The 22798-nt window shown below is 49.0% G+C and overlaps 1 protein-coding gene across 1 annotated transcript in view; it reads right to left on the bottom strand.

Annotated features, from left to right (window-relative positions):
• Positions 1–22490, bottom strand: part of Txnrd3 (thioredoxin reductase 3) — a 35642-nt gene extending 13152 nt beyond the window's left edge. Inside the window, exons 1-9 of the mRNA XM_041637376.1 lie at positions 22091–22490; positions 15919–15979; positions 14718–14827; positions 12110–12214; positions 11858–11930; positions 10458–10577; positions 4089–4231; positions 2606–2721; positions 679–904 (exon numbers count right to left, since the gene is read on the bottom strand). Of these exons, the coding sequence (XP_041493310.1) occupies positions 679–904; positions 2606–2721; positions 4089–4231; positions 10458–10577; positions 11858–11930; positions 12110–12214; positions 14718–14827; positions 15919–15979; positions 22091–22249 (1113 nt within the window). The 5' untranslated portion in view covers positions 22250–22490. The remainder of the gene's footprint in view (positions 1–678; positions 905–2605; positions 2722–4088; positions 4232–10457; positions 10578–11857; positions 11931–12109; positions 12215–14717; positions 14828–15918; positions 15980–22090) is intronic.
• Positions 22491–22798: the final 308 nt, after the last annotated feature.

Raw genomic sequence — 22798 nt, 5'->3', positions numbered from 1 at the left:
CAGGTCACCTTCAGCCCTGTGTGAGTGTGTGCAGACCTGGGGTAGACAGGTCACCTTCAGCCCTGTGTGAGTGTTTGCAGACCTGGGGTAGACAGGTCACCTTCAGCCCTGTGTGAGTGTGTGTGCAGACCTGGGGTAGACAGGTCACCTTCAACACTGTGTGAGTGTGTGCAGACCTGGGGTAGACAGGTCACCTTCAGCCCTGTGTGAGTGTGTGCAGACCTGGGGTAGACACGTCACCTTCAGCCCTGTGTGAGTGTGTGCAGACCTGGGGTAGATAGGTCACCTTCAGCCCTGTGTGAGTGTGTGCAGACCTGGGGTAGACAGGTCACCTTCAGCCCTCTGTGAGTGTGTGCAGACCTGAGGTAGACAGGTCACCTTCAGCCCTGTGTGAGTGTGTGCAGACCTGGGGTAGACATGTTACCTTCAGCCCTGTGTGAGTGTGTGTGCAGACCTGGGGTAGACAGGTCACCTTCAGCCGTGTGAGTGTGTGTGCAGACCTGGGGTAGACATGTTACCTTCAGCCCTGTGTGAGTGTTTGCAGACCTGGGGTAGACATGTTACCTTCAGCCCTGTGTGAGTGTGTGCAGACTAGTTTATTAGATGAAATGAAAGAGGGTAAAACTTTAAAAAAGATTTTAAAAAGACAGCAAAAGCGTCCACGCTGCTCAGACTTGCCAAAACAGGAGTGAATTTCCTCTGGAACTTGACACCTTGTTGTTCCATGTAAGATCCCACCTTCTCTGCCATTTCTTGATCAAAGCCACGAAGAAGGACAGAGCGTACCATAACTGTCACGTCTAACCCCAAGCCAGCCAGGAACCCCGCGCACTCCAGACCGACATAGGAGGAGCCTATGACTAGCGTGCGCCCAGGGCAGTACGGCAGAGAGAAGAGGTCATCACTGAAAGAGACAAGACGAACAAGGCAGGCTGTAATCACAAGACGGGTTTCCGTGTGTGCTGATCTTTGGTTGGAAAGGCAATTCAGTGCCTGAGTGGAGACACTAGAAGAACACAACAGCTTCTAGAAGCTTCGAGTCAGGTCTACTTGAGAGGACGTGGAAAAGACATGAGTCAGTGCATTCAAAATCAAGTAAGATCACAAGCAAATTATTTAAAAAACAAAACAGAGGGCCTGAAGAGACGGCTCAGTGGTTAAGTGCACTATCTATTCTTGCAAAGGACTAGGGTTCAGTTCAGAGCACCCATATGGTAGCAAACAGCCAACTCTAACTCTCATTCCAGAAGATCTGATGCCCTCTTATGGCTTCTGTGGGTACTGCACACATGTGGTGCCCAGAAAAACATGCAGGAAAACTTCAGTACATAAAATAAAAATAAATTAATTTAAAAAATTAAAATAGAGCTAGAGTGGTGGTGCATGCCTTTAATCCCAGTACTCAGAAGGCAGAGGCAGGTCGTTCTCTGTAAGTTCAAAGCCAGCCTGATCTACAAAGCAAGTTCCAGGACAGCTAAGACTGTTATACAGAGAAACACTGTCTCAAAAATCCAAAATAAATAAATAAATAAGAATAATAAAATAAAATATAAAGGAAAGTACTTTGTTTTACAGGGTCATTGTGTGTTATGTGGATGTGTATGGCATATGAGGTATGTGCAGTGTGTGTGTGTGTGTGTATGTGTGTGTGTGTGAACATGTGTGGCATGAGAAATTTTATAGTGTGTGGCATGTAGTATATAAGCTATGTGTAGGATGGGGTATGTGTGGATTGTATGATCTATAAGATGTGTGGTATGTGTGATGAGTGGTATGTATGGATGTGTACAGTGTATGAGATATGTCTAGCGTATGGTGTGTGTAGTATTGTGGTGTGTGGTACGCGTGGATGTGTACAGTGTGTGAGGTATATATATATATATGTGTGTGTATGTGTGGTGTGTGGTATGCATGGATGTGTAAGGTATGAGATATAGATAGTATGTGGTATATGTAGTATGTACTGTGTATAAGATATGAGCATTAAGTATGGTATGTGTGCTGTGTGCAGACGTATGGTGCATGAGTTATATGTGATTTGTATGGTGTTGGTGTGTGAAGTCTGCATGGATGCAGATGTATGGTGCATGAGTTACATGTGATTTGTATGGTGTCGGTGTGTGCAGCCTGCATGGATGCGTACAGTGTGTGAGGTATGCATAGAGTATATGGTTATGTGCGGTGTGTGTGGACCTGATGAAAACGTATTTCCTCAACACACTTCTATTTCACAGTCTGAAGTCCCTGCAGGGTCACGGGCTCTAAGGACACCTGGGAACACTGGCGTGAATTTGCAGTGTAGGAAGAGCAGCGCTGCCCTGGACCAACTAACTCATCTCTACCCTTGGCCATGCGACCTCACAGCTAGTCAGCTTTGCATCTTTGCTTCAGCCTCTTCCGGCAATTACCGAGAAACAGCATGGCTTCTGCGTGGGTTCTGCCTGACCTTCCATCTCTTTGCTTTACTATGTTAACAGGGGCTTCTTGTGCCATGTGTACTTCTACCATGAATTCAAATCCTCCGTGAAATAAGACAAGGAGCATGTAAAACGGGAACATCAGCACACACAATGCAGCGAAGTTGAAAGGGTCTATCTACTCTTACCTCGTAATACAGTATTCCTTATCTCCTTGGATTCCCAGGTACCGTGGCCTTTCACCTGTTGCTATGACAAACTTCGAAGCAGTGTAAAAAGTCTCCTGTCCTTTTTTATTGGTTGCCTTGAAAAGAAGGAAAATAAATTTCAGCAATCTCACGGCCACCCACACAGGCTCATTCCACAGGAGTGACAGGTGTGCAAAAGTCAGCGGTGCCGTGTGACTGGCACCACACAGACAGCTCAAGTCAGCACAGCGCAGGGATCACAGCCCCACTCTGGGGCTGGGGTGGCAGAGTTTAGGATGGCTTCACAGAAGGCCTGGAGACACGAAGACTGCCTCTGTCAGACTGGTGTGGCTAAGTCCACGCTGCATTCACTTATCTGATGACTGAGTGGGAAGGCAGTACCACCGTGGGCAGCTTGTATATGGCAGCTAGCTGAACACGAGCCCGGGAGCAAGCCAGTAAGCAGCTCTCTTCTGTGGTTCCTGCCTCTGCTCCTGCTTGCACTCCTGCCCTGAATGACCTGGGAGTGTAAGCCTGGAAGGGAGGCTGGAGCTAAAAAATGAAGGCTCTCACATACCACGCCACAGATCTGCAGCTAAGGAGAGCCTGCAAGAGCTATCAGTTATTTGTGATTGGACGAATAATTCAAAATGCATTTCCAGGTAAGAAATTGCAATGCCGACGATGCTGTTTAAACAGTGGATGTCACGACCAGCTGGAAGGTGGCACCGAGCCAGTGGCTTCTTAGGGCAGTTGTGAGGCAGACAAGTGAGGGTAGGTGGGACTGAAGAAGCTCTGTGCTGGCCTTGAGGGAGAAGAGGGCCCCAGGGGAGGCCGGGTGGGCAGGGCAAGTCAACCATCTGCCAGGCCCTGGACTGGTTGAGAAACGAACTAACACATGTTGCTACAGAATCTGGAGGGATTGAAGAAGCAACCTCAAGCTGACCAGCCCTCACCTGTCTCAGCTGGTCTAACAACGGATCCTGTCAAGATTATCTCATGCTGTGTTTGCAAAAAGTACAAAACTATCCAGATGTCAATGGTGATACTAATTGCACAGGGATCCACGGAGGGCAATGCTTGATGTCCTTCCTAATTACAATTTTAAATGGTGGTCATTCAGATGACCTCATTTCCTTACAGAGACTCATGGGATATAAACATCGCATACATAACCTCGTAAAGCAGATTGAAGGCTACATTTTCAATTTCCAAAAGCTCCCCGCTGCTGAAATACTTTAGTCTTGTGCACTTCAAGCTATTTAAATATTTTGAATAACATTGAAATGAAAGGCAAACAATACCTTTAGATTAAGAGGTCTTTAAAATGTGCGTGCAATCAACATGCAGTGGTATGAAAAGCACATATGTGCGGCCACGTGCTGTGTGACACGCCAGCTGCCGTCTTTACTGTGCAACATGGAATGCCCAAGGCCAAGTATACAGAATGGGAGACAAGGAACCAGGAGAATCCAGGTAGTACCTTGATTTTGTGCAGCTCCACAAACTCCCCATAGGCGTTGACGTAGGCCACGCCTTTCTCCCGAAGGGTCAGCCGGTAGCCCCAGTTCAAGGAGCTAATGTGGTTCTGAATCGCTTCTGTCATGACTTCCCAGTTGTGTTTTACTGGAAAACAACCAGAGGAAGGCACACAGTGAAATTTTGTTGCTGATGTTTCTTTCATTTTTGAAACAGGGTATTTCCCTGCTGCCCAGGCTGGCCTTGAACTCGTGATGTTCCTGTCTCCTGGAATCATATGTGGTACCATCATGCACAAGCAGATTGCATGTGACCACACATGAGCCACACCACCGGCTTAAAAACAAGAACATGATGTATCTTAAATCTCCTGTGCCTGCTATGATTTTTTCTTCCTCTTTCACATTACAAAGTGTGGGAGAAGACGGAGTTCTGAGAAGAAAAAATGGAAAAAGCCACAGAGAGGTGCATACCCCACAGGGCAATGGCCACCATGCAAGGGGAGGGTCACTCTGTCAGGAAGATCCTCTCAGAAACCCTTCTTACACCATGGTGCCTGCTTCCCTCATCCCACCTGGTGGGAAGAAGTCCTTGGGTTGAGAGGGACAAAGAAACCCACCTTCCCCTACGGCACGGGCATGTGTTGAGCACTGCACAACACTGTTAAAAATCAGTGTAAGACATTCACAATAAAAGCTTTGCTTCTCTGTCCATTTTCCGTCCAAGGCTGACTCAGTTTGCACTGGATTTTCTGTTGTCATAGCCTTGGCAAACACTTTCCCAGGCCCGGGTGGGAGCTCTCCCTCTGGTGACCCAGCAGAGAGACTGTTGTGCATAGCATTAAAAGGAACAATAATGTGAATATGACCAATGCAAACAGAAACCTTCCTTTGCAGGAAAGGTGGTGGAGGCACTGCCCTTCCTTTGGACATAAAGACTGCCCCCTGTTTGGAAGACAATGGCCCCCATAGAGAGGGGCACTATTAGGAGGTGTGGTTTTGTTGGAGTAGATGTAGCCTTGCTGGAGGAAGTGTGTCACCGTGGAGGTGGCCTTTAAGGTCTCGTGTATGTTCAAGCTATGCCCAGTTTCTCAGCCCACTCCCTGTTGCCTGCAGATCAAGATGTAAGAACTCTTGGTTCCTTCTCCAGCACCATGTCTGCCTGTATGCTGCCTTGCTTCCCGCCATGATGATAATGGACTGAACCTCTGAACTGTATGTGAGTCACCCCAATGTTCTCCTTTATAAGAGTTGCCATGGTCATGCTGTCTCTTCATGGCAATAGAAACCCCAACGAAGACATCCCCCACACAGGATTATCAGCAAAAACCTCCTGCGCTGCATCCCCTGTGTTGTAATATTAGGCCAAGTAAAACACTTATCCCCAAGTGTCATCTTTGCTTATTTTTAGTAGAGCAAGCTGAGCCGAAAACAGCAGCAGGGACAACAGACTGTGAGGCAGCCACTGCCATAACAGCTGCAGCAGAGGTGGAGCTGTGGAAAGCAGTCAGAAGGCCAGCCAACAGGAAAGGGGAGCCATGCTCCTAGCAAGGCTACATGGGACATACAACTAGAGGCCAAGGTTAAGGCCATGAAAACCACCAGTGGTCTTGACAAGGGGCAGAGGTAGCAATGACTCCTGAAAAGTCTGAGCTGCCTGTGGAACTGTGAGCTGTAGCTGTCACAGCAAGCTGCAAAGGGTACCCATCCTGCCTAGGGCTGAGGAATCCCCACCTCCTAATCCTACCCTGTTCCTGGCACCGCCCAAGAATTGTAACACTAGAGGGCGCCATCTGTTGCCACTCCCTCCTGTCTGAATCCATGCCCTGCTGAACACCAGCACTTCTATCTAGGTGTGCCAGGGCAGTCCAGCCAGGGGACAGTGGCAGTCATTGACCACAGTCCACTCGCCTGGCCAGCCTTGCTCACTTCCACTCCCAGTTGGCTCCCTGTGAGATGCTTTTGTGATAGTAAGCCTTGTTTGTTTTCTCAGGGTTGGGGATGGAACCAGGCAAGTCCTCTACCAGGTCCTTCCTTACATCTCCTTACAATAAATGACGGAAACTCAGCGTTGCCTTTCCTCTCACGCTATTGACTAGTTCTTTCTGGCATGAGACTAGGATTCAACTGCTGATGCATTCCTCCACCCGCCTCTTCTAGGTGGGACTCCTTCCTGCCTACGGGTGCTGGACTGGAGGCTCACACGCACCCCTGTGGGGCTCCACATTCACAAGACACAAGAGCCTGTCTGGGGAATCTGGTCATAACTGGGTAAGTCTAGAAAACAAACCAGCAACTGAGGGGTGTGGTCCCATCTCTTTCTCTAAGAAAGCCCCTCTCTAGCCCCAAGCACAGCCAATGACACCAGGGTAAAAAGACCTCTAGGGTTTGGCAGCCTGGAGAGGTCACTTCCGTTACTGCCTGCCCTCATGATGCAGTGTTCTCCACAGCGGCACGTGTCTGCAAACTGCAGCCTAGAGGACCTTTCCTTCCAGCCCTCTGAGGAACTTTGACTGCAGTGGTCCTGTCCAAACAACCTTTACTGTAAAAAGCTGGAGCCCCAAACATGGCTGTGCATCAGCCTGCACGTCCTGCGAATAGCCAAGTCCCAGATCCCCTGAGCTCCTCAGAAGACCAACTGGCCAAATCTAGGGCCTGGCTGTGTTCCACCTCGTGTCTATTCTTTCACTGTTAAATTGGATGAGAAAAGTCGTCCTCTGTTCAGAGAAAGCTCAGATAGTCTTGCAGGTTTATTTTCCAATATAAACTTTAAAATGATCACTTTTGAGCTTGAAGGGGGAAAATAAATTCTCAGATTGTGCTGGGTCTGCATAGTTATGAGCTAATCTCGAGATACGGCCTCTTCACAATATTGAGACAACCCCTCTAATTCGCATTCCTTTTGGTGTGCACTAACAGTCTTCCCATGTACACCGTTAGCTTTGCTCCAAGGCATCTCATCATTTTTGTCATTTTTCACTATATTTTTAGCTTGTTATGGCTGGCAAGTGAGAGATGTGATTTTCACACTAACTGAACTAATTAATTCTAATATTGCTAAGCTCAATCTTTTATATGTCCTAGATATATCACATCATGAAGTTAGACCTTTTCCCCATTAACCCTTTTCAAGCGTATGTCCTTTCCTCCCTGTGCAGTGGCCAGGGGGACTACAGCCATGCACAGGGTGACTCTGGGGCACTAGCGCTGTGCACGGGGTGACTCTGGGACACTAGCGCTGTGCACGGGGTGGCTCGGGGCACTAGCGCTGTGCACGGGGTGGCTCGGGGCACTAGCGCTGTGCACGGGGTGGCTCGGGGCACTAGCGCTGTGCACAGGGTGACTCTGGGGCACTAGCGCTGTGCACGGGGTGACTCTGGGACACTAGCGCTGTGTACGGGGTGACTCTGGGACACTAGCGCTGTGCACGGGGTGGCTCGGGGCACTAGCGCTGTGCACGGGGTGGCTCGGGGCACTAGCGCTGTGCACAGGGTGACTCTGGGGCACTAGCGCTGTGCACGGGGTGACTCTGGGACACTAGCGCTGTGTACGGGGTGACTCTGGGACACTAGCGCTGTGCACGGGGTGGCTCGGGGCACTAGCACTGTGCACGGGGTGGCTCGGGGCACTAGCGCTGTGCACGGGGTGGCTCGGGGCACTAGCGCTGTGCACGGGGTGGCTGGGGGCACTAGCGCTGTGCACGGGGTGGCTCGGAGCACTGTGCACGGGGTGGCTCGGGGCACTAGAGCTGTGCACAAGGTGGCTCAGGGCACTAGAGCTGTGCACAAGGTGGCTCAGGGCACTAGAGCTGTGCACAAGGTGGCTCAGGGCACTAGAGCTGTGCACAAGGTGGCTCAGGGCACTAGAGCTGTGCACAAGGTGGCTCAGGGCACTAGAGCTGTGCACAAGGTGGCTCGGGGCACTAGCGCTGTGCACGGGGTGGCTCGGGGCACTAGCGCTGTGCACGGGGTGGCTCGGGGCACTAGCGCTGTGCACGGGGTGGCTCGGGGCACTAGCGCTGTGCACAGGGTGACTCCGGGGCACTAGCGCTGTGCACGGGGTGACTCCGGGACACTAGCGCTGTGCACGGGGTGGCTCGGGGCACTAGCACTGTGCACGGGGTGGCTCGGGGCACTAGCGCTGTGCACGGGGTGGTTCGGGGCACTAGCGCTGTGCACGGGGTGGCTCGGGCACTAGCGCTGTGCACGGGGTGGCTCGGGGCACTAGCGCTGTGCACGGGGTGGCTCGGGGCACTAGCGCTGTGCACGGGGTGGCTCGGGGCACTAGCGCTGTGCACGGGGTGGTTCGGGGCACTAGCGCTGTGCACGGGGTGGCTCGGGCACTAGCGCTGTGCACGGGGTGGCTCGGGGCACTAGCGCTGTGCACGGGGTGGCTCGGGGCACTAGCGCTGTGCACGGGGTGGCTCGGGGCACTGTGCACATGCACTACGTGACTCTAAAGCACTGTTAAGTATGAGCACGACTACAGTGCTCATACTTAACACAGAATCACGCTCTCCAATAAATCTTTGCTTTCCACTCTTCACCCTGAAAAGAAGTTTCATATGTTAGCCTTACTGACAGAGTCTTTTAAAGCGCAGTTGGTGTGAGATTTTATTAAATGTCTTTAGGGTCACCATGTAAACCCTAGGGGTTGCCATTGTACTTCCCTGACCCAGATTCCTCTTGCTACCTACTGTGAGCCCTCAGAAGTGACACATATTTCTTTGTCACTTGGGTGACCTCCATAGGATGCACTTTTTTGTTTCTAGATTCACTTAGCATTATAGTTACTTCAGTCTCAACTTTTCTTGAGTCTTAAAATACCCCAGCCTCCCGTTTCCTAGTCTTGTCAATCTACATCCCCAGTCCCTACTTTGTCACCATATGCTGTGACTCTGCTTCACAGCTCTTGCTCAGCTCTCTCTCCAGACAACCCTTCCTCAGAGAGCTAACCTTCTAGGACGTTCTGCAGATGCTTTCAGTAGAATGTGAAACAACATAAGGATTTACGGAGGAGTATTCTTAAATACAGAAATCCCACCCAGACACCAACCCACAAGCAGAAAAACTTGACTCCATCCTCAACCACCAGCTCCTACAATAATACCCTCAGCGAGAGCCTGGTGAAATGGGACTAGTCTCAGCTACCACACCCAGCTACTAACTGCTACTACTCAACTGAACCCACTACTAACTGAGCCTGCCCGTGTTGTCCATCTCAGAGAGCCACAGTCCTCACCCAGTGTGCAACCTAATGCCTGCCTCTCTCCTCCATCTTAGGGAATCTGCTGTGTCTATGGCTGTCGGTCACTTGCAATACTCTAGACAGGGACTACCCACATCTGGATCAAGGTCTCTGGAGAGAGATAAACTCTCCACAAGGTCTCCTGACATGGCCACCATGAAGACTCTCCACCTCTGTGTTCTTCTGGTCACCACAGCCCATCACATCTGTATCACCAGCCTCCTAAACCCACCGCCCACTCTTAGCCCAGTATCTTTGCTCAGATCTTTGCATTTCTTGCCTCATCTCTCCCTCCTCTTCCCAAATTCCTTAGTGCTTCCAGAAAGATCTCTAAACTGCAGCCTTGGCTTCTCCTGCCTGAGCTTAACCCTCATTACCTCTGGGATAAAGTCTAACTGCTTAGCTCTCTAGGGTCACCCCTTCCACCATCTTCACCTTACCCGCCCCCCAACAGAGTGTATTTTCTCACATCTGCAGTTCTGGTCAACCTGCTTCTGGTCCTAATGTCTTCCTCCTCTGTGACATTCAAGATGCAGCTTGAATGCCCAGTTGTGCATGTTTGTCATTCCAATTGCTCAGGAGGTAGAGGTAAGAGGATCACTGGAGCCTAGGAGTTCAAATCCCACCTGGGGAACATAGTAAGCAAGACCTTGTCTCAAAAGAAAAGGGGGGAGGGATGGTTAACATAGCAGAGGTCAAGGGGTTACTGCATCCTTAAAGCTTTTCTCCTTTGATGCTGCAGGTACCCCTCAAGTGATCTGCAGAGATTCTGCTGCTTCTGGGTGGGATCTGCTGTCCTTACCTTGCATGGAAGAGCCCCAACAGCAAACGGGAATGGGACTCAGTAAAGATGCTTAACACAGATTCGACACCACCAACGACCACTACAATAAACTTTCATTCTATTTTTTTAATACGGGGAAAAAATGGAAATGGCCATTTCTGCCTTTCACCTTCTGCTGGACTTGCTCAAGTTTTGTCTCTAGGCCGAAGTCCCAGGACAGTGGCCGGCGCTGTGGCCTCTGCAGCTGGTGGGCAGAGTGGTCATGCCTTAGGAATGAGTGACTGTCAGAAGCAGCTGCAGAGTCGTGGACTCAGCCTGTCTGGGTTTTCCAGCCCCCACTCACCCTGCTGGTTATATTCCCAGCCAAACTTCCTCGAGTCCTGCAAGGCCTGCCCCAGGAGGGCTGCCTGGTGCATCAGTTTCTTAGGAATACAGCCCACATTTACACAGGTGCCACCAAGGCCTGAAAAGAAAGCAACAGTCAACATTCCCCACGTGCTTGCATGAGGCTTCTCACATCAATGTGGGGTTATTAAAACATGTAAAAATGATGTGTTGGCAGTGACAGGGACAACTTTTATCTTCCAAATGAGACACAAATGACAAAGTCAACTCTGCAATCTGCAATCTGCAGAGAAGACCCAATAATGAGTGGAAATGTGGATCTATATGAAGAACTCTGGAGACAAGACTGCACTTGCATCCGAGGCTCAAAGGACAAGAGACACCTTAGCTAATGAGATAAGTGTTGCACCTTGGAGCTTCTGGCCTCTCCTTAACTCTCACTCCCCTGAGCCAACTGTCAGCCTGCAAAAGTTGCCTGGTGGTACCTATTCTGAATGTGACATACACAAAACAGGCCAGGCCTATGGACCCCTTTGCAGGACCTATGTAAGGAATTCTCTCCAAGGCAGTCTCTTCCAGTGCACGGATTAGCGGGATCTTTTTGGATAGGAGAGGAAGAAAACAGGGAAGAGGTAGGGGGAGGAAAAATATCAAGGGTATACACCCAGACAAGTCAAAGAACAAGCAAGGTGTGCTGCTATACCCTGGGAGGTCTAGGCTAAGGCCTTTGAATTAGCTTGAATGTCAAACAGTGTTTTGTTTTGTTTTGTTTTGTTTTGTTTGTGGGGTGTTGCTTTTTCCATACTTACTTTACCTATCATGGTTCTGGGAAGAACAAGAAAGCACAGTCGGGCTGGGTCCAAAAAGAGTCCAGAGAGCAATGAAAACAAGGTTGGGACAGAAGAGTAAAAAAGGTCAGAGCAGCAGCCAAAGCTAGCAATAGCAGTGACCACGAGAAGGGGCCAGAACAAGAGGAAAGTGAAAGGACTGGTGCATGCATGCAAAATCTGCAGCAGAAGTGCAGGTGCTGGTCCTGAAACTGCCTTTCTTTTTGTAAAGCTGTACTGTTCGCATGTTCATGAGCAGAGTCTGCATCATTGGATGACTCACCCTCCTGAGACCAGGAAGGGTTACAGGGAATTACAAGAAAGAAGCTGCCTGTAAAAGCATAGGGTAAGAGCTGAAGAGATGGCTCAACAGTTAGGAGCTTTGGCTGTTCTTCCAAAGGACCCAGGTTCAATTCCTAGCACCTACATGTCAGCTCACAACCGTCTGTACCTACAGTTCCAGGAAATCTGGCACCCTCACACAGACATACATGCAGGCAAAACACCAATACACATTAAATAAATAAATAAATTCATTAATTAAAGAGGACAAACAGGAAGTACAGCTTACCCCAGGATGAGCCCTGAGGCGATGGGACCACAAAGTCTAGCACCATGACCTTCTTTCCCAAGTTGGCAGCTTCCTACAAAAACAACCACATGGTGTCTTGTCACCTTCTCACCCCCATTTTATCTCCCTTAAGTGAACAGTCTCAATTCACTGGATACTACTCCATCCCAACAGAGTCAGTTACTATAAAAGCCTAGATTGCAAGATTATGTTAACTTCGAAAAGTCATGGATGGTTCACTCATGTCCATACCTTTGCACAAGAGAGACCGCCAGAACCCCCGCCGATGATAATGAGATCGAAATCATGAACCAAGTCTTCCTGAAGGAGCTTCTGCAGTAAACCGTTGTGATGTGCCTACAGATTACCAAAGCAGACAGAGCAGCACATGACTCCATTTTCAACCAGCATGGACTCTTTGACTAACAAATCTGGAGCTGAATAAATTCATCAGTCAAGAGCACATATTATCCAGCAGAGAAACTGAGTTCAGTTCCAAGAACCAGGATGGCTGGCTCACAACTGGAAACTGAAGCTCCGGGGATCTGACATCTTTGCCCCCTGCAGGCATCTGTGAGTGTGCTCTCACACACCTGCACACACACACACACACACACACACACACACACACACTCAAAAACAAAAAAAAATGTATTTAAAAAATACTCAATGCTCGGGATTTAGCTTAGGGGTGGAGCACAAGGTCCCACGTTTAGTTCCTGGCACCAAAAATGAAGAAGAAAAGCAAAGAAAACTCTGAGGAATGATGGGTCAAACGTTTGTGTTGGGATTGTAAATCTACCTAGATCTAAGTATATATCCACTGTGAATAAACATTCTGATAGTTATCAGTGTCAAACGAGGCCACTTTCCATGGAGAAATGGTCAAGTGTCACTTTTCAAGGTCTTGTTTCTCTGGACTAGTCTTCATTTGAAACCTGGTTTTTCTGCACCAGCGGCTGTCTTCATGATCTCTCAGACTTCATTCCACAGCACTGGGCGACTTCCTTTATCACACACATCTCAGTGTTTCTTTCCCAACAGCCATAAAACAGGCTCTGGGGTCTCTTGCTCCTTTGACCCCTTGGTGAGAAGGTGTTCATGGGCGAGGCAGTAAGTGATTAAGTGACTCAGCAACTGACTTCATGTAAAGCCTGTTGTTTGGAAGCAGCAAACTTGGGCTAGCCCTGTCCGTAAAGCAGCTCAGGTGCCCCGTACAAAACCATTAGGACTCAAAGGTCCTCTGTGACCACTGGGGGATGGCACCAGCTATGAGATCTTTGGGGAATGGCGCCAGCTACGTGACCACTGGGAAATGGCTCCGGCTATGCGACCACTGGGGGATGGCACCAGCTATGTGACCACTGGAAAATGGCACCAGCTATGTGACCACTGGGAAATGGCGCCGGCTATGCGACCACTGGAAAATGGCATCAGCTATGTGACCACTGGGAAATGGTGCTGGCTATGTGACCACTGGAAAATGGCATCAGCTATGTGACCACTGGGAAATGGCGCCGGCAATGCGACCACTGGAAAATGGCATCAGCTATGTGACCACTGGGAAATGGTGCTGGCTATGTGATCACTTGGGAATGGCGCTGGCTATGTGACCACTGGGGAATGGCGCTGGCTATGTGACCACTGGGGAATGGTGCTGGAGATGGTTTCTAAAACATTCTAGAAAAAATACCCTGGCCTCCTTATTTTATGTGACTCAGAAAAATCTACCTCCTCAGACTCCAGATGGTTCTCTGGCATCATCGTCAAGGTTAGGATGGATGGTCTAGACAGTGCTGAGGAGTACAGCACTTACCACCTGCACAGTGGCAGGATGCTTCCAGGACAGCAGAGCTATTACTGCATGATCATGTGAATCAGAAATTAACATTCAATCTGACGATCCTCCCAGCCAAAAATTATTCTTAATTACAATTTCAGATATGTATTTAATCATTGGTTACTAGTGCTTACATACCTACACAAGGGATTAAAACAGAACTGAATCAAGATAAAATAATTAATTATAGGATAAGAATCTTATTTAATAAATAGCGAGGAAAGACCAAGCCCAGGGCTTCACGCATGCCAGGCAGCCACTTTACTCCTGAGCCACATTCCATTACACCCAGTTTTAATCTGTTACTACCAGAATGGCCCCATGCATTTCCTGCACTCTGAGAAATAAGACGTTAAAAGCCCCATGCCCAATATCGGCAGCCCTGACAAGAATTCTAACTCCCTGGACAACGGTGTACATGTTGACCAACTCTTGTTAGAGAACAGCTTGTTTACCCCATCAGGAGGAAGAGACTCGTCCTAGCCCCAGGGACCCACCTGCTGCTCTTCCTGGGGACATGTGAACAAATCCCTGTCTACCTCAGATAGGGCACAACAAAGGTATGACCCCAGGTACAGCTCAGTGGGCTGCTTCTGGGAGTGTGGGCTTTCTGCCGGCCACACTACTGAAGAAGGATCTGTCTTCATGGAAGTTAACAGCTTATCTGGCTCTAGGAAGGGGTGGGGCCTCATGACCTGCTCCCCGAGCCTCTGTGAGCCCCTCATGGGCCTCAGGATGCTCCTTCCCTCCTCACATACGCACACAAGGGAGTGGTGATGGCTACAGTGCTATGAGTGTCACAGCTGCTCTGACTTCAGGCTAGGAATGGCCCTCCCGTGCCTGGCGGCCAGCACTGTATAACTTCTCAGGTTTAGTTGGTGGGAAGGTTCCTTTCCCTTGAGTCTTCAGGGGTATCTGGTAACCAGCCTCTGGCTTTTCCACTGGTACTCCCCTTTAATGTTAATTAAATTACAATATGAACAAACAGTGACAAGGACCATGAGTGATGGCGATCGTTACCTGGAAAGTCTGGTCACATCCGCCGACGTGTACTTTATTCACAAAAATATTGGGCACTGTTTTCTGGTTACTGATTTCTGTCAACACTTCTTGAACATTGGCCCCATCCTCTAAAGAATAAAACAGCATATGAAGACACAATAAAGGGTTCCCTCGCAGAGCTCAAGTCTTATGGTGCTCACTGCTCATTGCTTACAAGGTCACGTCCATGACAGGCCAGTGTGCTCCATGACTTTCTGAAATAATGACCAAGATGGGAAAGCTCTGCACCTTCAGAGGACACCTTCAACCCAACAGCCTACCTACGGGTTCCTTCTAGGACAAAGCATCTGGGTTAGCTTTTGCATATATAGTTGCTCTGCCACGACCAAGGGACAGGTATCCTTTAAGAAAGCAAAACCCAAGTGAAACCTGTTACCATAACTAATGAGAAAGTGCTTCCTATGATTACATTTAAAAATTTTTGTGGCCAGGAAGTGGTGGCACATGCCTTTGATCCCAGTACTCAGGAGGCTGAGGCAGGTGGATCTCTATGAGTTTGAGACTAGCCTAGTCTACAGAGCAAGTTCCAGGACAAGTTCCAAAGCTACACAGAGAAATCCTGTCTTGAAAATCAAAAAAAAAAAAAGTTTTTCACCCCCCCCCCTTCTTGGAAGACACGGCAGGGCGCCATGACATTTAAGACTTGACACTCATTGGTAAGAAACAAGAGCACCTTGTTTCTTAAAACAATTTGGTGAAAAGCTGGTCCCATGAAGGCAAAGTTGAGGGCTTTTCTCTGGTCACTGTCACATCCCAAATTCCTGTGAAGAACAGCAGGTGTGATGTGTTCAGTGACTGTCGTGGTCATGGAAGACAAAGATTCAAAACCAGGCTGAAACCTTAGCACGCTCTTCCCCAGGAAACAGGGTGGATTCCTCTCGTTGTGACCATTTCATCTATTCTACGGAATGCTGACAGGCAAGTAGCCAATGTCGCCAACACTTTAAAATTAGCAGCCACAGCTTCCTATGCCCTGCCCTCAAATATGGAAAATCTTTATAAAATTGATTGTCATATGAAGGTTCATCTTCTGTGCGGCTGAACACAAACAAGTGCTCATTTTACAGAAAGACATGAAAACACGCTGAGTTGAACAAAGTAAGTGGAACAGTCATGCTGCCATTTACTACAAATAGCAGCATTACCGACAGCTACTCACCAACTTGATCAAGTTCCAGGATGTTATAGTCCACGCCTAAAGATGAAAAGAGCTCCTTTACCTGCAAGAGAAACCCTGGTGAGCTTCGTGCTCTCAAAAGGCTCAGGAGCTATGAGAGGTGTCCATGTGGCATATGATGATAAGAGATGTCCACCACAGATAATCTTTAGACACATGGGTTCTCGCTCACGGAGTCTCACACTTTCCTCTCTATACTCCCACAATAGCCCAGTCTGCCACCTCCATTCTTTTACTCTGTCTCCTTGTGACTCCTAATGAACTCTTTTGCCCAAATCTCTTTTCTGGCTCAGGACAGGTTTCTGGCACTCCTCCACGGGTGCCATGCCTCGGTGCAAATCTTCTTCAACCATATCGCTTCTTTTTTCTGTGCTTCCTCTCAACAGCCATTAAGTTCCTCCAACTAAATCATCCATCAAGCATCTAAGACCAGTCAACCATGATTCCAAGTTCACAAGAGGCAATGATGAACCAGACACACTCTCTGTCTTCTAAGACAGAAATCAGGAGCACGATGACACTTTAACTATGGCCCATTCACCAGCTAGCTGCACATCCAAATGCCCCAAAGTCTGCCTGGGAGACCACGGTGCAGGATCACCCCGTGCTCACAAGCCACACAGCACTGAATCTGCACTGTAACCACTGCAAAGCTCTGGCTAGGCTTTTCCTGAATGCCTGCCTTCCAGCCATCTTCCAGATCACACTAACCTCCCCACCACCCATTCAGTGACAGCAATGGCTAGGTCATGGCTCTCTGTGTGGAACTGCTCCACTCTCTAGTTCCCAACAGTAACTCATCCTCAAGGGTTCCTGCCGCTGCCAGCCTTGTCTCCTCTAGATCAACCCACTGGCAGCCACTGATCTTTCCATAGCCATTTGCTGACACCACCCTTCAACACCTCCACCCTTGAGACAAACCCTGGAGGCTCCAAGGCCTAAGCGGATTTGGTGACACATCTATAATCAGGATAATTTTATCTAAGAGTAACACTTTCACGTCTTGGAAATCCCCTAAGAACATTCGGCAAATGAGCATTTATTCCAGAAAATTTCCTAAGGAAAAGCAGAGTCTGTGGCCCTGTAGCTTGGTCCTGTCCCTTTCTCCTCTCCTGGCAGGAGGAACTCTATTTCAAGTGAGGGTGGCTCCAAAACAGTATGTCCTCAAATGGCAGGTCACCAGCATCTCTCGACTTTGAGTCACAGAAGTTTCAAAACAGGGCTCCCCTTCCTCCACTCAACCCTATCTGAGGTCATACAGGTGGCTGATAGAAAATCCTAGGGTCCTGATCATACTCCCTGTGTAAGGTCAAGTCTCGGGAAGATGTCACAGAAGTTTCAAAGCAGGGCCCCCCTTCCTCCACTCAACCCTATCTGAGGTCAAACCCTCTATACAGGTGGCTGATAGAAAATCCTAAGGTCCTGATCATACTCCCTGTGTAAGGTCAAGTCTCAGGAGGACAAGTAAAAGCCAGGAAGAGCAGATGCTGCAGGCCCATTAGGAACCCTGCTCATGAAGCCAGGGTGTCGCTCGTTGAAAATTAGGTCACTGTCCCCACCTTCAGCTCAGGAACATCACACAAGGGTTTTGCAAGGGGAGGAGCAGGCCACAATAGCAGAGGGCTTCTGGGTGACTCCTTTTGAAACAGGCTGTGGTGAACTTCCACCTTAAAGGCAGTGGAGATGGACTAGCAGGCAAGAACTAAGAGGAGGCGACAGCCATTAGGGGGACAGGCTAATCTGCCAGTGAATGAGGGTAGCCACCATAGAAAAGGACAACAATTCCACAGGACACGACAGTTAAAGACACATGTGACCCTCGTGGGTTCACCCGTCTTCACTGCAGCTTCAGTCACGGCAGCCAGAAGTACCAGCTGGTGCCTGGATTGATGGGAAAGGCACATGTACACACAGTGGCTTATTATTCACCCTAAGAATAAGGAAAATTCCAGCTCACACTGCAAGATGGGCTAACCTTGGAGACATTACATAAGCAAAACAAGCCAGATGTTAAAGGCCAATGAATGATGATGTCATTCATAAGTGGCACCTGGAGTGGCCAAACTCACTTTTGGGTGGGACAATTGGTGAGGGCTGGGATGGTGGAAACATTAGTTACTGTGTTGAGGGTTTAGAATTTCGGACTGAAAAGTTCTGGAGAGGGGCCGTGGAGACGACAGCCAGCAATGTGACTCGCCTAATTGCTGAGTCCTCACACGTGGCTCCAGGTACGTAAACCTGACTCAGGGCGGCAAGGGAATGAAGAAAAGACAAACACACAGATACACAAAGACAGTGGTCTGAGTCTTCAGAAGGCGAAATCTCAGCATCCCCTCACCTATGCAGGCATTTTATCCTACAGAGTTGAAGTGGGGATGGAGGCCAGGGTTACTCCACACGGCTGAACCAAGGACGCAGGGATTCTGGTAGACAGGGAAACCAAGCAAGCAAGTTTAACTAACGATAGTAGGAACAGTCTCTGGAGAGGCTCAGTCTTCAAGGCTGTAAATATCCATGGAGAGAGGAAAGGGAAGCTATGATGGGCACTTTACACACACACACACACACACACACTACTTATTTTAGCACTCAGACCCGTAGGAAAGGCTTTATCATTTCCCTGAGCATATCATGGGAAAGGTTCTGTTGTTTTCCTAGAGGTTTGAGACTTTGGAGTTCTTGCCATGGCTGTTGCCCATGTCAACAGCAAACATTAACTCAGGACTTCAGCCACTCAGGGCTTCCTCCAGTCCCCACACCCAATGTCATTGGCCTCTACTCTATTGATATGACAAATGTGTTTTAAAAAAATCAAGGTATCTTGCTTGGGTTTAGTCCAGGTTATCTTGCCTGTGAGTCTGTCTGTCTATCTCCATAGTTTGCTAGGTATTATGTGACAGCCAGGTCAGTACTTTCAGCTCTGGGTTAACGTTTCTTTATTATAATCTTAATAAACCTAAACCAACACTTCTCAGTAAAATGTCTTGAGACACTTAAACCTTTGAAATTAAATCCCAGCCACTTCCAGGGAGCCCCCACCCCGGTTTCCTTTCTTACTCCTTATATTCAGCCACACTTCCTTCCTTTTGTCCTCTCCTGTCTTTGCTTACATAAATGCCTATGTCAAACGCCTTCCCTTACAGGCAAACCTCCTCCTTACCCTGGAGGACAAGCCCACCTTTTCTTAGCCTGTCCAGATCATCTGAAGTAGCTACTACCTGCCCCATTGCCACAGCCCTTGTTTGTCATAAGCTCTTCTTTCCGTACTTGAGAGCTGGTTGGTGACTGCTCAGCTATGCTGAGTTCCTGGAGGACCAGACCCATGTTCATATCTCTACAATGTTAAGTACCCAATAACTAATGCTTGTTAAATGGCATTACCACTTCAATAAAGGGACAAATCCTTCTTCTTGATTGCTGCAGAGACCACATGCAAAAATGACAATGGATTGTGGGTCATGAAAAGACCATGAAAACACCACCACAAAATCAGCCAGTGAATGGTCACCAAAAGATAGGCTTCCAGGATGTGTATGTCCTAGAAAAAACACCCATGAACTCACTGGAAGACCTACTATCCAAACAGAAGCAGAGAAGGTTGGAGAGTTCAAGGCCAGTTTGGACTGTTAAGAGACCCCTGCCTCAAGATGTGTCTTGCTCCCCACAAAAAATCACACACACACACACACACACAGAGAGAGAGAGAGAGAGAGAGAGAGAGAGAGAGAGAGAGAGAGAGAGAGAGAAGCTGGGAAGTGCAAACCAAACAAATCAAAACTGGACTTCACCAATACTAACTCCCAGTGGGTTAAAGAGAACAAGCATGGAACTCACACTAAAAAAGCGGCAGGAGCCAAATCAGAAGAATGTGTTTATAAGTCCTAAATACAATGAAAGGGAGGAGGAACAGGTCTCACTGTGTGAAACTAACAAACCTCAATTACCAAAAGACTCAACAAAGAGAGCCTGGGAGATTTCCCCAGATGCAGCGAAAGGATTAGTATTTATAATATATAAAGAAAACCTACAAATCAGCACAACAAAAGAAAGACAAGAATAAAATAGTCTTAATGGTTCACAGGAGAAAACTCAAGGGAGCCATAAACACATGAACTTCATTAGGGAAGTGAAAAATTCAAGCCACAAAGAAAGAATATTATCTACCAGAACTAAAAAAGTAAAAAAGAAAAGAAAAGAAAGAAAAAAAACAGTAGCTGTCAGCAAAGCTGTAGAGCAAGAACTGTGACACACTCACTAGCACAGGCCAAATTAGTGTAAGGACTTGGAAACGCCCTAACACTGTGATTGATTCTATGAATCAATCAGCCGAATGACACCCATCGCTTCTAGGCTTTTTGGCTAAGATCAAACATGGCTCAAAAGCAACTACCTAGGTAAGTTGGCCAGGGGTGTGCTTCATGTATCCAAGGACAGACATCTAGCCACATCGTTTTTAAGATTAAAATATTGGGCCAGTTTGGCTCATGTTTGTAATCCCAGCACTTGAGAGGCTGAGGCAGGAGGATTACCACAAGCTCAATACTAGCCTAGGGAACATCACAGCAGTAAGAAGCAATAAAGAAGAGCTACAGGTACTAACACGTGTGAGTCTAAGCCAAACTGCTGAGGGAAGAACTGTAAAACAATATGTGATTCTACTTACAGAAAGGCCCATCCAGGCCCAAAGGAACAGTCTACTATTAGTGATGTGTAGGGCATCCAATGACTCAGAGAAAAACAAGGATGTGGTTGCCCCGTGGGGAGGGAGGGAGCATTCAGGAGTCTCCATGCTGCTGGTGACATTTTATTAGTTTTTCAAATGAATACATCTTTGTATGTGAGCACGCACGTGCGTATGCATGTGCCTGTGCGTGTTCGTATGTGTGTGTGTGTGTGTGTGTGTGTGTGTGTGTGTGCAGGTACGCTTACATCTGTGGTGGCAGAGGACAACCTCAGGTGTCATTCCTAGGAAGATGGTCTGTCCACTTTCTTTTAAATAAAGTCTCTTACTGGCCTGAAGCATACAGGTTAGGTAATCTGGATTTCCAGGCACTGGGGCAAAGTGTGCCCCACTATGTTTGTCATTTTTATGTGTTCTGGGGATCGAACGTGGGTCCTAGAGCTGGCAATATTTGTTCTGTTTTTTGTAATAGGAGCTCTCAGAGTAGCCCAGGCTGGCCTAGAATGCATGATCCTCCTGCCTCAACATCTTTTTTTTTTTTCTTTTAAATAGTGCTGGAAATGGAACCCAGGGCCTTTCTCCCACTAAGTCACAGGCAAGGTCCTTAACTTTCTGATAATGTTAAGTAAACATCAAAATATTGAACAAGTCCATCTTGCATCTTCCTTCCAAAGGTTTGTTTCTAAGACAATTTTTTTAAACTCATGGTAACAATGCTGAATGTCCACCTAGCCCCACACTACAGTGTGTGCAACAGAGCTTAAACTAGCCACGACTTGAAACCTCCTCTACCTTCATCTTAGAAGTGGAAGTCAAGGCCCCACCTCGTTCTGAAGCCTGGTCAAGGAGCCAAACACGCTAATTAACAAGCGTGATCTGGATTCAGCTTCCGCGAACCTCACCATCCCTCACTCTCCCCTTTTAGTAAGACAATTTAAACGTTGAATGCTTTTAAAAAAAAAAAGTTTTGATAAACTTAAGCCTATATCAGGCTTGAAGACAAGCGTTTCACTGTGTGTGTAACGCTTGGGACCCGGTGGCCAGTGGGAACAAGCCCCTACGCTATGAAGCCAGAATTCAACCAGCTACCTGCAACACACCTCAGAGAGCGCCACAGGTCTACTCCGCCCACCCTCAGGCCCCGCCCACCCTTGGTCAACTCGAGACCGCCCGCCCACTAAGCTCCACCCAGACCCCTATCGGCTTGGCCCCGCCCACTGAGCGTGCTCAGGCCCTGCCAGACCCTCCCACCGGGCGTCAACCAGGGAACTCCGCCTTCGCCCCGCCCTCTGGGCTTGTGCACAGACCCCCCTTGATCTGCTCACGGAACTTGCCGATCTCCTTCGCCCACGCTCCTCTAGCCCTCCCACCATGTCCAATCGTCTACTTCCACTTCGCTCCTCCCACCAGGAATTGCCTAGCCACTACCCATCAGGCCCGCCCCATAGCTCTGCTCCCGCCGGCCCCGCCTACCCTCGTGCTAAGTGGACAGTAGCTCTTGCTGAAGATCATCACCCGGTTGGCCTCGATGAGGTCCTTCAGGCGGCGCCGCACCTCCTCGCGGGCATCGGAGCCCTGGCGGTTAGTCCCTGGGGACGACACGCGGACGCGGCGGCCGGGTGGCGACGACATTGGCCCGCCGCGGACCGTGCCCAGGCGACGGTTAGGGACGACTGCCGCCTTCCCCAGCACGGGCGACTTCTGCGCCCGCGGAGGAGGCGGCGGGGACGGTGGGTGCTCCAGGACTTCGTTGTCGCTCCCGGCCAGGCCGGGCCTGCTCAGGAACCGGGACGCGGGCGGCTGCTTAGGGGACGATGCCGGCAACGCCACTGAGAACTTGAGAACGCTGTGCACCGGACAGCTGCGAGCCACGCTCCCCGCCCTCGCGACCGCACCCACGGAGAGGGCCGGCTTATTGTCTGGCCACGCCCCCGGGGCAGTTTCGCCCCACCTCCAAGGCCTTCACAGGGCTAAGCTACGCCCCCTAAGCACAGCCCAGAATTAGGTGAGCTAGGCGACCTACTGCTCAGGAGCACAGCCGAGTAGCAGCAGTCACTTGCCCTTTTCAAAGGTGCGGTGTCCAGCTTGTATGCTCTACTATTCTTGAAATTACTATTTTCATTATTATTTTACTACAGCTTCTGCCGCCCAGAGGTCTCTCTGGAGTACCTTCCTCTCCCT

This window comes from Microtus oregoni, unplaced genomic scaffold (assembly GCF_018167655.1).
Source record: "Microtus oregoni isolate MIOR12 unplaced genomic scaffold, Mior012 000002F_ref0000024, whole genome shotgun sequence".
NCBI classification, from domain to species: domain Eukaryota; kingdom Metazoa; phylum Chordata; class Mammalia; order Rodentia; family Cricetidae; genus Microtus; species Microtus oregoni.
This window is presented reverse-complemented; position numbering and strand designations above follow the sequence as displayed.